The sequence below is a fragment of the Amphiura filiformis genome, chromosome 4, assembly GCF_039555335.1.
Source record: "Amphiura filiformis chromosome 4, Afil_fr2py, whole genome shotgun sequence".
NCBI classification, from domain to species: domain Eukaryota; kingdom Metazoa; phylum Echinodermata; class Ophiuroidea; order Amphilepidida; family Amphiuridae; genus Amphiura; species Amphiura filiformis.
In genome coordinates this window covers 76,249,351-76,264,511 of record NC_092631.1, presented here as the reverse complement: position 1 = coordinate 76,264,511, position 15,161 = coordinate 76,249,351, and the positions used below count along the sequence as shown (strand labels likewise).

At 36.1% G+C, this 15,161-nt stretch overlaps 1 protein-coding gene across 1 annotated transcript in view; it reads left to right on the top strand.

The window, feature by feature from the left end:
* The window catches only part of LOC140151417 (uncharacterized), a 215,047-nt gene that overhangs the window by 21,468 nt on the left and 178,418 nt on the right, over window positions 1–15,161 (top strand). Inside the window, 1 exon segment of the mRNA XM_072173749.1 lies at window positions 12,557–12,635. Coding sequence (XP_072029850.1) covers window positions 12,557–12,635 — 79 coding nt within the window.

Sequence of the window (15,161 nt, the reverse complement as noted above, 5' to 3'; positions counted from 1 at the left end):
GCTGTTGTTAGGCCTGTAATATTTCCAGTCAATTTTTTTTCACATTTTAGGGGAAAAATTCTGCTTTCAGTTGGTCATACTTTGATTGAATCAATGAAGCCAACCCTCAATCGTATCAAGTGTTTCACAGTCATCAACTGGTCATCAAAATACCATTATGATAGTACTATTTGTCAAAGTCAACCACCATGAGATAACGATTCAGTGGTTAATTTTCCACCACTGTTCAGGGTCTGTCAAGTGTTGACTTGAAATTGTCTCCACCATTAAACTAATGGTACTTGTAGGTAAGAATAATAGTGGGTTTTGTGTTTACCTGTATAGGGGCCTATGTATCGTAGGAATAGTGTGTAGTGACAAAATGCCAATCAATTGCTTGTATTCCTGCATGTTGGTTTCATATCACAGCAGCTGATAGGTGTATCCCATCATGCTCTGCAGTACCATAATAAAACTGTTTGTGCCATAGAAAGTGTACACAAAATCCCTCACTTCAACTTTCAATTACTCGCTTATATCAGGGGAGCTTAGACTTTTGTTTGAGAAAATATGATCTCTAAAGTATTGTGAAACTATCCATAGTTCTCAATATCTAAGCGGCTCTTGTTTATATTTTGTATACATTTGCTATGGAGCATGCAGATATACTGCAGTGCATGATGGGATACTCCCTTTAGCTGCTGTGGTTTCATATAGTAAAGGTGGTTCCAAGTAGAAATGGATTTTTTACAAATCAAAGCAAATAACATGTCCAATTGTCCTTGAAATTCGTACACAATGGGAATGGTAAAATAGGAAGCAGAATCTGTTACTACAAATTTCGCGTCCTACTGATTGTCTAGCGTAAATGATTTCAAATGAGATCAGATGGTAAATGCTTGATGTCATGCATGTACTGCATGAGAAATACACTTTTAAAAAGGAATTTGGAATTTTAGATAGCCTCATGAATGAAGAAGTGTACAGATTCCAGTTGTAACCATGTTCAAATGTACACATTTACGAAAATTTCATGTTGAAGAAACATGGGGTTTTCAAAACGTGAAATTTTAATGCTGTGAAAAAATATCATGCTTTATTACAGTATGTTTGAGCATCTGGGTTTGTCCGGACAGGTGTGTGTCTGTGTCCCTCACTGTCTATCTGCCTGTGTCCGCTGCGCTCATGTAAGGAACATGATATTTGACAAGCATTTGCTAACATGTTCACATACAAGCAAGTGGCATTCAATGATACGATGATGTAGCATCATATCATAATGGACAGGAATTGACAAGCTTCGTGAAATCTGATTCCATCTCACTAGCAGAGTTGTCTTGTTGATCTTGTCAAAAAGGCTTCATGGGTTGTCCAGCTTCATATTTCTGACATTATAGATAGTAGCTTGTGAAGTGGCGGTTTGTATACCTATGTACACCAAATATGCGCGTCCTATGGGGTCATATCGATGTACTTATCTGACACTTCACTCAGTTGCTGTGTGTTATGATATTGGGTAGTGTAGTGTCAACACAAGATTTTACAGTATTTTTGCCCCTTGGGTAAATTCGCACAGAATAGGAAAGAGGATGCCTATATTTAAATGTGCCAGAAAGTATGTTTTTAAATCGGAAACTGAAGCATACAATGCATGACAAATTGTCAATTCTGTGAGGAAAACAATATTTTTCACCTGGACTTCCCACCACCCATGCTGCCATTTCTGATTTCTCTAGTGCTGTCAGTGACATCAGTGTGCGCTGAGTGCCGCCATGAAAAAACATTTAGATGTCGGTTAGATGCCTCGACTCATTGACGTCATATTTATATGATTGTGATGTAACCAAATAATTTAGGCTGAGAGAACCGTAATTCCCACAGCAAATACCACATAGCTCCATGTATAATGATGTTATACTAAATCTGCAATTTTGGATTGTTGGACACCATAATAAATAAATCACTATAGCATTTAAGCATTATCAGTGAACATCCAAAATCAATTGATAGTTGTTGTCTTGTAAATATGAGCAGAGCATTTTAAGGGCCATACATACTCTGAATATTTGAAGTAGAATTTTTGTTCAACAAGTATTCATTATTCAATCTATTTCAATTTTTTTTTAATCTTTTTAAATGAATGTGTATTGACGGAAAATCAATTATTATGTGATGTTGAATGTTTGGTGGAAATACATTATCAATTTTATGTCATCAGACATTCGTTAGAAGTTAAACATTATTAGAAATAGAATGGGATTGGGAATAGATTAAAGAACAAAGTCATGTTGCATCGAATATTTTACATCTACCAAAAAGTGTGCAATGAGGCTTATAGAGAGACCCATGTACTGCTTTAGTAGGCATAGGTGTACTGAATTACAGATTTACATGCATCATGCACCTAAATTACCTTGCTGCTATGTGCAACAATGTGCCGGAGGTATGTGCCCTACTAGTGTACATTTTGTTTGTGGTCATTTTCATGAGTGTTTTATTTTTGCGAATAGAGGTTGGATCAGGAATTGAGCAAATACAAAAGTTTGTTGTATGCTGACATTGGTAAGGCATGAATTCTGCGAAAATGTCAGTACACACAAAGGTCTCTCCTGAAACGCGAAAATATCTGTAGACCTGCATGAAAAATAACCACCTACAATATTTTCCCCTGTATAGGGACATCCAAGTTCAAGTTCTTATTCAATGAATGTACATTGTAGCAGATGTAGGACCTATGGCTATGTTGTGTGGACAAAATAATGCTTACACTATTATGTGAAACAAACTTCATGAATATGAAATATATCAACCCTGTGGACAATTCTAGTGTGCCTCTTCATGACCAGAACTGATCTTGTGAAATTGAGAAATGAATACATGTCTCAGTCAATGTGAATGTCAAAACACAGTTCTATGGCTAGACAGATGTACACTGTACAGGATGGTAGCTACACTTAACATACCTTGCCTGAGGTACATTGTGTCAGTGTTAGTTGACTTGAAGTGGTCACATCAGTTGTCTATTTCTGTGAGATTATTATGACATATTATAGCTGCTATATGTTTATGATAATTGCCGAATAGGGCCTGTAATATTTTGAATGCCAAATCTTTTGTTGGTGCTTACCATTTTTGTTCCTCGTGTATTGCAAGTACATGACAATTATAAAAATGTTACCAACAGAATCGTTTAAAAAACATGTACATTTGTAGCCTATTTGATTTTGGAATAAATATAGGCCCTACAATTTCCTAACTTGAACTCAACACAGAGCAGCAATATTACACTTCTAACTTGCAATCTTGTGGTAGTTAAATTATGGCACCTGACAGGCACTAGGTGCTCCTTTAAAAGAAGTCATGGTCAAGAATGCACAGTGTTGCCAACATTGAAGGGTGCCTCTCAATCTGTGTGATAGAGTTCATGTCAAGTTTATCAGGTGAACATACTGTCATAATAAAGGCATGTCAGCAGATGATCACAATGGTGAACAAGTGATCTCTTCCTTCTTAACCTCAAGGTCGGGTGTAACCAGATACCTAGTTTAGGGCTCGCACCGTTCACCATTTTATTAAGTCACTCCATTCCCATGTCTTCTGGTGAATAAATGCATGTTTGAAAGAAGTTATTGCTTGAAGTGAGTTGCTAAAACTGTTCAGAAATTCTGTGTGCTCATTTTGTATTGTTTTAACAGCACAATTTATGCCCGGTGTGTCAACATTATGTCAGAAAAGTATATACTGCAACTGCCTCTGTGGAGTATATACATCACACATAAGTACTGAAGTAGGGGAATAAAAAAATACATTTTGCTGGTCAGCTATTCCCAAAAGGATCCGATGACTAACTTCACTCTCATCCTCCTAAAAATAACTTTGTATATATACTAGCTTTGTATTAGCGCGACAGAATTAAGGTGCTAAATTTAGTGATTGCCAGAGTTATTTCTGTAAAGCTCAAGTTTGCCTAGACCATGTAATGTCATTACTTATGCAGACTAACCTTACAACCTTCAGATTTCATCAAGATATATGGATAGATGTTGAAACTGTCTTAAGATAATAAAATTCATGTATTGAAGAAGAGGTTACTATCCTCTGGTATTGCATTTATCAGGTTTGCCAATCAGCAAATGGGTTTGGCTCTCACCGTAATATTGAGTGGCAAAATCCGCTTACACTATTACGGCAGTTCCCAGAAAATGTCAAACCGGTAAGCTAAAAGCTAAACTGCTGAACTTTGTGAGAAAGATTGAATATAACGGGTAATCCATATTTCTATGTTTCGTGTTTTTAGGGCTGGAATTTGTGTTTAAGATATTGAGAGAATGGTCAACTAAGGAGAGCTAAAAATCACTCTCGTATATCAGATTTCAGGAGAGCAGTAGAGAGTGATAGCTCTCGCTCTCCTCAAAAGGCAGTCCCTGATGTTTTGTATTTTTGTTTGTGTGTTTTAGTTTTAACAGTAAAATATCGGGATATTGAAGAATTGAAATATCGGTAACGTAAACAAGCTCTTCATTCCAGTATTTTGCTTTAAAGTAACTGGTAATCCAATAATCATGCCAAGTTGACTGAAATGGTTACAAATATATCCAGCAGCAAAGTGGAATACAATTCAGTGCTGTCCAGACAGGACGCAATCTTCCCCCAGACTGGAAAATAATAAAAATAAGTCACCTTTTGTGATTGGTTTTGTGTTCGTTAAAAATTGAAAAGCACTGCGCGCAAGTTACAATATAGTTATGCGTTATTTCTAAATTTAGCTCAATGCATCCAATTTATCACTGGCACAGTGGCACCTGCCGATGTAATAATCGGATAGGTTGTGTGCCAGAGAAGAGATGAAGTTCAATTTCATATGGGTGCCTTGCAGATCAGTCAATTTCAAATGCATGTTTCCTTTGAAGTGCACTTTGACAATTTTTCAAAACTATTTATTAAGGCGGATTTGTTTGCACATCTAAAGGAATTTTGGAAATAAGATGGGTTGTAATGGTTTTCATCACATAAATATATTACAGGGTGTTTAAAATGGGCAGCATGGCAAAAGCTACAGGGGTGAATGCCTACATGGTATGGATCTTCAATGTTAATGAATTTGCTCTCCTCTGGGTCGTTGGTCTAGAATGCTGGCTCCGAAGGGAAATTAATCTTGTAATCTACTATTGCCCCTTCCTCGTCTGTATTATACATGTAGCTTTGTGCGTCTTTGCGTTTACATGAAAGACTGTAAAAATATGTGGTCAAGCAATACGCAGTTCGCGTAGGTGGTGCGTCAAGGTGTTTGTACGCTATGCTATATCAATCCACAATATTATGAGTCCTGCCTAATACAAGCTGATCAGAGTTGAGTGGACTAGACGTCTGGTCCTAAAACATGGATGAGCAACAAAGGGAAAGATAGGGCAAATAATTTGCTAGATGGATGGATAAGGATAAACTCTGCTTATTAGACAGAGCTCTGGGTTAGTGAAAGAAGTGTCCTTTTTGAAGTTAGGGGTACTTTTGCTGTATTGTGCAGATCAATCTCGGTAATATACCTTTCTATTGAAAGAAATTCTTGTGCATTGCAATTCAAGGGCCTGATGTTTGGCAAGTATTTGCACCAATATAAAACACACAGTAAATGTATTCACAACCTATATTTAGTTGTCATAAGTAGATGTTTCCTTTTTAGTTGACACGGTGGGTGTTAATTTCAGTTCGTTGCTGACTGCATCAAACGTCATATAGGGCAAGTATGCTAGCTGGCAAGCAAGTCACAAGATTCCTCTAAAATCAATTAAATACAATGAGTCAAGAAGACCTTGATACTGTAACCTTTAACATTTATCCTGTCAAATAAAATGTCACACTTGTAGGCCTATATTTGGGCACAGTGGCAGCACTGGGGGAGGGGGATTGTAAGGGCAGTTTCTGAGGTTGGGGCAGCAGCACCCTTTGCAGTGAGTGGTCCAGGAGACAGAGCCTCCAAGTGGGAGTCAGTTACATGAAGCTTCTGGGTTTTGATATAAAATGAAATGCATGCACAAACAGGCATGAAATTTCTTTGTTTTGGCTACTTGAAAGCTACCATAAAAATGAACAAAATTAGTTTTTTATCTTTATCAAAATCGCAGTGAGGACAACCAACCCTTTGCTATAGTGAATACACCATTCCGTTGCTACAGATTCATGCTTGGTTTGCACACCTGTCAGCAACCCATTGGGTTTGTGTTGCGATCATTTTGATCATGGTTCAGAATGTATAGTTTGCTTGAATCCGCTGACCTGGAAAAGGCTGTATTGTATCATGCACTACATCGGCAGCAAAATATGTAGTAGGATAATATCAGAGAATACTATTATTATGCACACTGTGTGTAAACAATAAAATTTGGCACTAGAATCTGACATGGAGAAGAACCTTGTGATCTCTGAAGGATAACACAGATAATCTATTGAAAGGATTTCACTTGTGAAGAGGATTTAATTGCATACCTGACATACTTTTACATACAATAATAAAATACATTTTATGATCTGTATTTTTACTATTTTTGGTGCTATTGTTTCTTTTAAATTGTATTATGCAGCTAATGTCCCTATCCTTGGAAAGATAAAAATTGTTGAAAGTATGGTCTTTAATAAATTTCATTTGGGGAAGTAGAAATTATCCAATTGGGAGGGTCAGTCTTTGAAAACAAAGAAATACAAAGGCACATTTTCTTGTTGTGGAGTTTCATTTGACTTCAGGGTGATCAGAGGCAATTTTACGCTTATTAGTGGGGGTCAAACTCACCCAAAAGACCACTGGGACTTGTTCACAACTTTGTAATATAAGGTAAAATTTAGCAATGGGTAACTAGAAGCATCCCAACAGGAGAAAGCATACTTTGTTCTTGAGAATGGGGGAAATCCCTTTCTCAAAACACCAGGATGTGAAAATTGATTTTACTTTTTTGTACCGGGATTTAAATTGATATCCTTCCAATCTTGTAAGGTTGTAAAATTTTATGCTACAATGTACTAACAGAGAACTAGTACAAGTAGACACAGGTTACTCATGAATATCTTCCTTTATTACGATCAGTAATTCAGTATTGTCATATTGAATGTGAGGTCATTTTCAAACGGTTCATTATTATCAACAATGGAAACATCCTATAATAATATGTCAATCAACACAGTATAAGTTGTGCCACAGTATCTTGGCCAGACAGATAATGTAGAAGACCCAGCGGATATGCCCAATGACCACAATACACGGCAAAGGATGAGCTTGATTTCTTGTCTTTACAAGACACTCCAGGAAGCCATACGTCCGTTCAAAGGAATTCTTCTATCCATCCAGCGGCTAAACATTGACATGACTACAGCAGCTAAAGGAAATTCTGGTGGCTTTGTAAAAAATTAGCCCATGTATGGAAAGTTACTTACACAAGATCTGTTAGCGATTAGCATACAATCTCTGTTCCCAATATATTCCTGGATTCAGCAGTAAAATAAGCTGGTTCATCTACATGGTGGATGAAGAGGGATTTGATGTGGTCATTGGGTTTCAATTCAAGACTTTGACCTTATCACAGTGTTTGGTTCTTCCTGTATTGCCTGACTTAAATTTAAAGCTGAAAAGTGAATGTTTATACATGTACATGCGAGGAAATGACCAAAAGTTATTAGCTATGTAAATGTTTATAGTCCCGATTAGCAAGGTGTATTTTTGTTCAGTTGGCACTATATGGTTGGATTTCTATATTAGTTATTACCATATTCATTCCATTAACCTGGCCCCCAGAGTCATTTGGGTGGGCTCTTATAAAGGAGGATGGAACCAGCGTGCTGAAGATTTCTGGCCTAGAGCTTATCCAACTGTGCCACATGAAATTTATGGATTGCTTTGCTGGGGAATCTAAGGCTGGTTTAGATCTAGTGGATCAAAGGATTTTGTAGAACAGTTTACGGTACATGTACAGTATGAGCATCAGTTGATTGCTCTTAGAAAATGACATGTTCACGTAATGCAGGGCAGGTGAATTGCAATGCATTGCAACTTTGAAATCAATAATGACATCATGACTAATATTGGTATCGACCAGCAGCACAAGTACATTTGTAATCTATAATTGATTGAAGGTCAGTACCAAAATAGCAGTTATATGCTTCATCAAGAATTGGCACCATTTTGTCTTGTCTAGAACAGGTTATAAGAAAGAACTAGCCCCGTTTGCAAACCACGACACCCCTTGAAAAGCGAGCGAAGCGAGCCCTGTTCGCAAACCGTGATGCCCCTCGGATAGCGAGCGAAGCATACTATTGTTGGATATCTGAGATGATCATACAGGTATCAGAGTCCCAGCACAGAGCCTGTACTAGCTACAAATGTATTGCTATCAACTATTTTAGGAAGGTTCAGAGAAAGGGGAAAGAGAGATAGAGGCAGGCAAACATAAGATACAAAGAGAGAGGGAGGGAGTTTAATTTTTTTTTTAATGTTTGGATACATTTTTGGCAAATTGCAGGAAAAGACATCCACAGATTTGATGCAGTGTTAAAAATACCCACTTAGTTTAACTGCAATTTGGAGCAGTAGTATGAATTCAAGTTTTGTCCTTTGTCTTGACTGAAATGCAACTCCTAACGTTAGTAGTAATAGATGGTGACATACATAATCAATTTTGCAACAAAAAAAACACACATTTAAAACCCATATATATCATGTGTCTAAAATTGGTCTGCGGAAAAGCAATTTGTGTTTATTTTGTGGTGTAGAATGGTTCTACTAGAAGCTGTGTGATTTTGTTTTTGAAAGAAAATTAAATCTTATGACTATGAGTACACAAAGTTTACAAAAAATCTATTGAGAGTCAGTTTACTGATTCGGACAGTCCACTCCATCCATTCCCGAGTGAATTGGCCCAGGTTTCTGACTCAATTCCCTTGGATAGAATCTGTATGTGAGAGAAAAGCTTTGACAATTCACTAGACAATTTTTCATACAAAATTGAGCAATTGATTGGATTAGTGTGTAATCCGGAAATGTTATTGATTTATTGTGTGTCAGTTTACTAGTAAGGGTCTGACATCTTGATTGTGATGTACCATGACATCTTTAAATATTGTGCATGGCATTGGAGTATTTTGCATGTATCATGCTGTTGGTGTGTTGGAATGCTCTGAAAATGCTAATAGTGATATTTTTTAGGCTATACTCATCAACATTGAAGGAGAGTTCCTTCTAGAAAGCCAATGTTTATATTGATTTTCATGTATGCATATCTTGTCTAAGATACTAAATCATCATCATCATCATCCGTCGGCTACTGGTCACTGCTTGGCACCCGAGAGGTCTGGGGTTTGAATCCAGAGGGAAGCAAACAACTTCTTTGTCTATCTTCTTTATTTAAAACTTTATCCGTTCTTCTCCAAGCACCAAAAGACTTTCAGCATTAGGGTTCAAGCCTAGATGTTAAAGTCCAGGATGATAATTATTCAAAACAATAAAATAGGATGAAGTCAATTAAGAATAATGATTTGAAAACTATTGTTTGGCAATCAAACACTTTGAAATGTGAAGCATAGACATGGTTTCCATATGTTACTGCATCCATGACCTAGCTATTGTTTTTATATTACATTATTATTGTATTACTAATATCTTGTTGTATGATCAGTTTCATCTTAATTTGGGTGTGTCAGTCACTCTTCCTGACATACATATAACCCTGCTGTCAAGGGAAAAGCTGTGTCCTTATTGCAAATTGTGAAGATGACTTGTGTCCATAAAAATAAGATCTGTTGACAGTTTTCATGGGGAAACTGAGTGGATTGAGTTGACCTTTCAACCTTTCTTTTGTTCATTAGTTTGCTCATTTGTTTTTGTTGTTGTTGTTTTTGTTGTTGTTATTGTTTTTGTTGTTGTTAGGGTTTAACCAAATGCTACAAACTTAAACATTGCTGTTGCATGCATGTACATCAAAATTAACATTAATGTGATTACGTATAGGACTTCATTCAGTTCTCAAATTCAAGTACCCAACTCAAGTTGAAAGGTCAATCTACCTAATCCAAGCATAATTGAATTTGAATGTACGAAATATTTCTACAGAGGTAGGAGAATTCACGTAATTTCGAATAAAATAACTGAAGAAAGATGGGCAGAAATATGGATGTAGCTGAAAGGACTTCATGCAATTCTGTACAAAATTACGTAAAATAGTCTGAATCTTTTAAAATACAGAGGGAGATGTAGTAATTGCAACACAAACTGTAGTGTGTAGGGTGAAAAAAGAAATGAAGAGATAATATGATGGAGCAAACAGTATGGTTGCTAGGCTCAGTTTCATTACCTTACTCTCCATGATAGAATACTTGAGATATGGTATTTGTGTGTGAAATACTTGTGATAACCAAAGTTCATGCTAGCTGGCAATTACATCACTACCATGGTATGTTGATCTACAAAACAATAGGGGTCCTACTACTATAATACTAGCCATCCCTTGTGTATAGGTTGTCAGACTGATAACCTTCACCTGAGACAAGGTCAAGCTGAACTTTCACAGAGCAGAGATATAATCTTGACCTAAATTGTATAACAGCAGATGTTGAAAGTTTTGATAACCATGTATTTATGCAGGTTGTATTTTTTCTCAAAACATGTATTTGTGAAGATCTATGAAACAATCAATGGGATGTGTCCAGGAGTGATTTGAAAACTGAATGACCTGACAGTTTCCTGACCATGCTGACACAGACACATTGACAGCCCCTACTGAAATTCTAAATTTGAACTATGAAGGAGGGAAGTCCTGGAATGAAGAACTAGCTTTTTTTGTTTGACACTTTTAATTACAGTACATGTTTCTTTATATTTCAAACTTATTTATCCATAGATTTTAAATACCTAGAGTACAGTTTCACCCAAAATTTGGAGCATTTATTTTTAAAATGAGGTGATCAGGTAGCAATACTTCTGTGTCTGTTTCCCATTTTGGGCACTTGGCAATACAATACAATACAATACTCTTCCCCCCCCCCAAACTCGGTGGACTGCTGCAACTGTAACAGTCCACCCTGTAATGATCAGAGAGAGTTCTTGCAGAAATGAGCTAACTCACTACTGGCAGATAAGCAAATATTTTATCACCTCATCTTCTTGGTGTGTCGTGCATGATATCAGTTATGTAGATCAGTAGAAAATATTTAGTGCACAAATCTCAATGAGGAATAACCATTGTTTCCATTGAATTGATTCAGAACTTGAAAATAAATCTTTGAATACTATTTTCATATTAAAACCCTTATGGGCATATACCTGTTACTTTCTGTGGCAATTTATAACTCTTTGGCTAATCAATATTCTTCCTTACTAAACCTAAGTTACTAAAATGACCTGATTGAAGCTCTGCCTGTTCTAAGAATCCTTAAGTGATTCAGTTTGATCCAAAATCCCTTAAGGATATATCAACATGCATCAGTTTAAAGCATACAGTCCCTATTTAAAGGCAATGCGATGCATGGAGGACTACTGAGTGTATTCGCAGAGATAGAGCAATAGAGAATATGTTGCCAAAAAATGTCAAAAACGTGTGTCAAATACTGAAAAGTATATCCATTGAATTTCTATGGGACATCAGAAACCACTGAAATGGCAGGGCCGATGTTGAAAAGTCACCCAATTGCTTTAAGCAGCGGATTCTATGGGACAGCAAATGGTTACAAGTCACAGGGAAATTTTGTAAAGTCGCCCAAGAGGGGGGGGGCACCAAATTTGTTGGTTAGTAACCGTGATAGAGTTGCATAGTTAGACTGGAGAGAGCAAGCAATTAAAATGCTCATTAGAGAAGATATCAAAGCATAATAAGGATCTATATTTTCAGGAAATTAATTCAACTTAAATTAAAACATGAAATGTAAGTTGTTTGTGATTATAATAGAAAAGAGTAGAGATATTTTGAAGTGGGAGAGAAACAATATTAAAATTTTGAAGTGAGAAATAAGGTCAGGGATTTTCAATGATGTGCAGTAGGTGCAATCATTGATTATATGAGTCGTGCCTGTTCGATTTCAGATACGTTATAAGCCCAAATATTTTTGCGTGCAGTTATTTTTCGCTGTTGTGAGCTTCATTAACTTTTTGGGAGGTGATGATTCTTGGTTGTAGATTTCTTAGTCATTAAGGTGATTACATGTACATGTAAGCTTAAGCTTCATTATCAAGCGCTTTCACAGGGTGTTGAATTTGTCAGCATGTAAAACTGAAATTTGCAAATATAAAACCGCCGCAAAACTGTTGGCTTATGTAGTTGTCATGAGGATTGGAGTTCGTTTTGGCTGATTACATTTTCTTTCATCTCATGTTTTGGGAACAGGGTAACAAAATGTCCTTTTGATGTAATTGGTGCCCCATTCCTAATTACCACCCCTCCCAGCAATAATAATTCCAAAAATATGTACTTTCTAGCATTTCTTGGTTTAGCTCTCTTTATTTGTGTGAACAAACTGACCTGTGACAATACAATGACATTTCCAATGATGTGAAAATTATTGTATTTTATGATACTTAATATTTTTCATTCTTTCATTTCTACAGATATTATGGAAATACCAGACAATATCAGGTTTTGTAAAGCACTAGTTGTAATAGATTTCAGCGGCAATCCATTATCAAGGTAAGGGATGTCTTATATCTCGGAGCACCTCAGGCAGAAAGCCATCCATCTCCTCTTCTTTTCTTTCTTTTTTATCTCCAGCAAGTAACAGAAAAGAACGTTCAAACCTTCGTCTTTATCCTTTGCAACATCATTGGATAGGAACCTATATGACAAAAGCTGTGGAAAATGTATTCCATTTTAGTAACCTGTCTAAAAATAGATCAAACTTGTGCCGTATAGATTTCACAAAAATGCAAAAGCTATTTTACATAGTTGGTACAACAAACCACCGTTGATAACCGATCTTTGGTTGTGCTGATAAACAATAAATATGTACCTATCAAATATGTTGCTGCGCTACTGAACAACATTCTTTCTTGTTATGTAGACTTTTAACCAATTGTGCCAAGTATAACTATTACCGCAATTATACATGTATGAACAAACCTACAATCATAACAAGCCTGCGTCACTCTGCAAGCATGTGATACAAATCTATGAAAATTCACAACCAATATTATTTCATGCATTACTAATTTTTGAACAGCATTGAGTTATAAAATTATTATGCTCTCTTAGCTTTGTTGTTTAATGCAAGCCGTTTTGGAATTTCGGAGATACCGGTAGTCTTTTAGGATACATAATCTGTGATTCTGTGATTTCCCTACAGGAAAACATTATCAGGATAAGACAGGATTCTGTTAACATATTGCTATTGAATGTCACACTTCATAATGCATAATACATGCAATATAATACACATATATATACAAAATTGAGTAAAGGAATTACAGAGAGATATCAGATCTCAGTGAAAACAACAATGCATGCTTCTGGGAGTCTTGAATGTTAAATACTATTTGAATTATCACAAGCTGTACCCAACCACAAGCTTGTTTGATTTCATAATTTTAATGATAAAAAGTTTTTATTTGAAAAATAAAATGGATCATGAAAAGGTGATATACATGCATGCTCATTTCATGGTTAGTGTGGCTGTTATAGCATTGTCCTTTTATGGAATTTGCATTGATTGACTAATTATGAGTAATTATTGCTCTTGGAAGCATACCAGATAATAAAGTCATTGTGAAAAGATATAAATAAACTGTTCTGCAGCCTCAGATTGATTAGACTAAGAATATATGTATGGAAAGATTTAACTGAGAATAACAGGCACACTAGGCATTGAATTGGGACTAACTTTTTAGTCACTAGTTGTAGAATATTTTCACTTTTCAGTATATTTCCTGTCAAAAATAATCACAATACAAAATGACTTTTGAAAAGTGAAAGTCAATCATTTGAAACAAAGCCAATGGATTGGAAGTGTCTGCTTCCTTTCCTTGATAGAATAAAAGTGTATGGCTAGGCCCCTAACAGTCAATTTTGAGTTTCCCGTCACATAATTTCTGAAAACAAGTGAGGTAACTTTTTCATTATTCATTATTCATTATTTGTCTGCCTTTCATTATATGACCAACACGCATGTAAAATGTGTTGTTATTTGCCGCTCACTCACTTGAAGATGGATGTTTAGCCCAAATGAGATTCAAAAGTATATTACAAAGAGTCTGCAAGGTTGACAGCAAAATGTATGTTTTGATTTTGATTTTTCCACAAAAAATAAAGGGATATTCATAATTTTTTTGCAAATATAATCAGTTTTCATTGGTATTTTTTGGAAAATCACAATAATGAATTCAAGTGAGGGTCAGAAAATGAAGTGAGGGCGGGTGACGGGAAACTCAAAATCGACTTTCCTTGGCCTGGCTAGGTTTTATCCAGAAAAAAACCACAGACATTGTTTAATAACCTCATGAATGCTCCTCCAAGCAAGCTTTTTGCAGTGGAAATGCAAGTTATTGTGAAATCAAGTGGCTAAAATAACATGGAATTACAGGAAACAAGTACAAGAACTAACAATTTCCATGTCCTTTCATAAATTATGTTATTTTACAAGATGGTTATTGTGTACTGTACAATGTAGGTGCACAGTATGCCTCTCACAGGTCTTTTTACATGACCTATTTGAGTAAGCTCTTGTCTTATAAATTGAAGAGTTAATGATGACACACAAAATCACTAAGGTATATAAATTGATACACATGCATGCACACATTTATGTAGACACAACTACAGGTAAATTAAGTATTTCTTGGCCAAGCTAGAACATGGATATTGCGTCCATGTAGTGTACTAAGCGTGTACGCAATGTAAGGCGTGTGTATGCTTTCTTCCGTATCACGCTATCTGTGTGTGTATTTATTGCGGAGCCACTAGCGTTCATAATGTTCGAGTTTATCGAAGAATTACCTAATTTATCAGCCTAGAACTTTAATAGTTCCCTTGGATCGTGATGACGGGCTCTCTGCCCACAACCTCAGCATGGACATTTGATTGCTTGTGGATAGTACAGAGGCTCTGTAGTTTTAGAGCTACAATTATGCAAGCAACCAACCATACAAAAGGCATGTAACTGTCAAGATTCAAGTTTATAGTGATTTCTAAATATACCATAAATGGTCACAGAGATAGTGATTA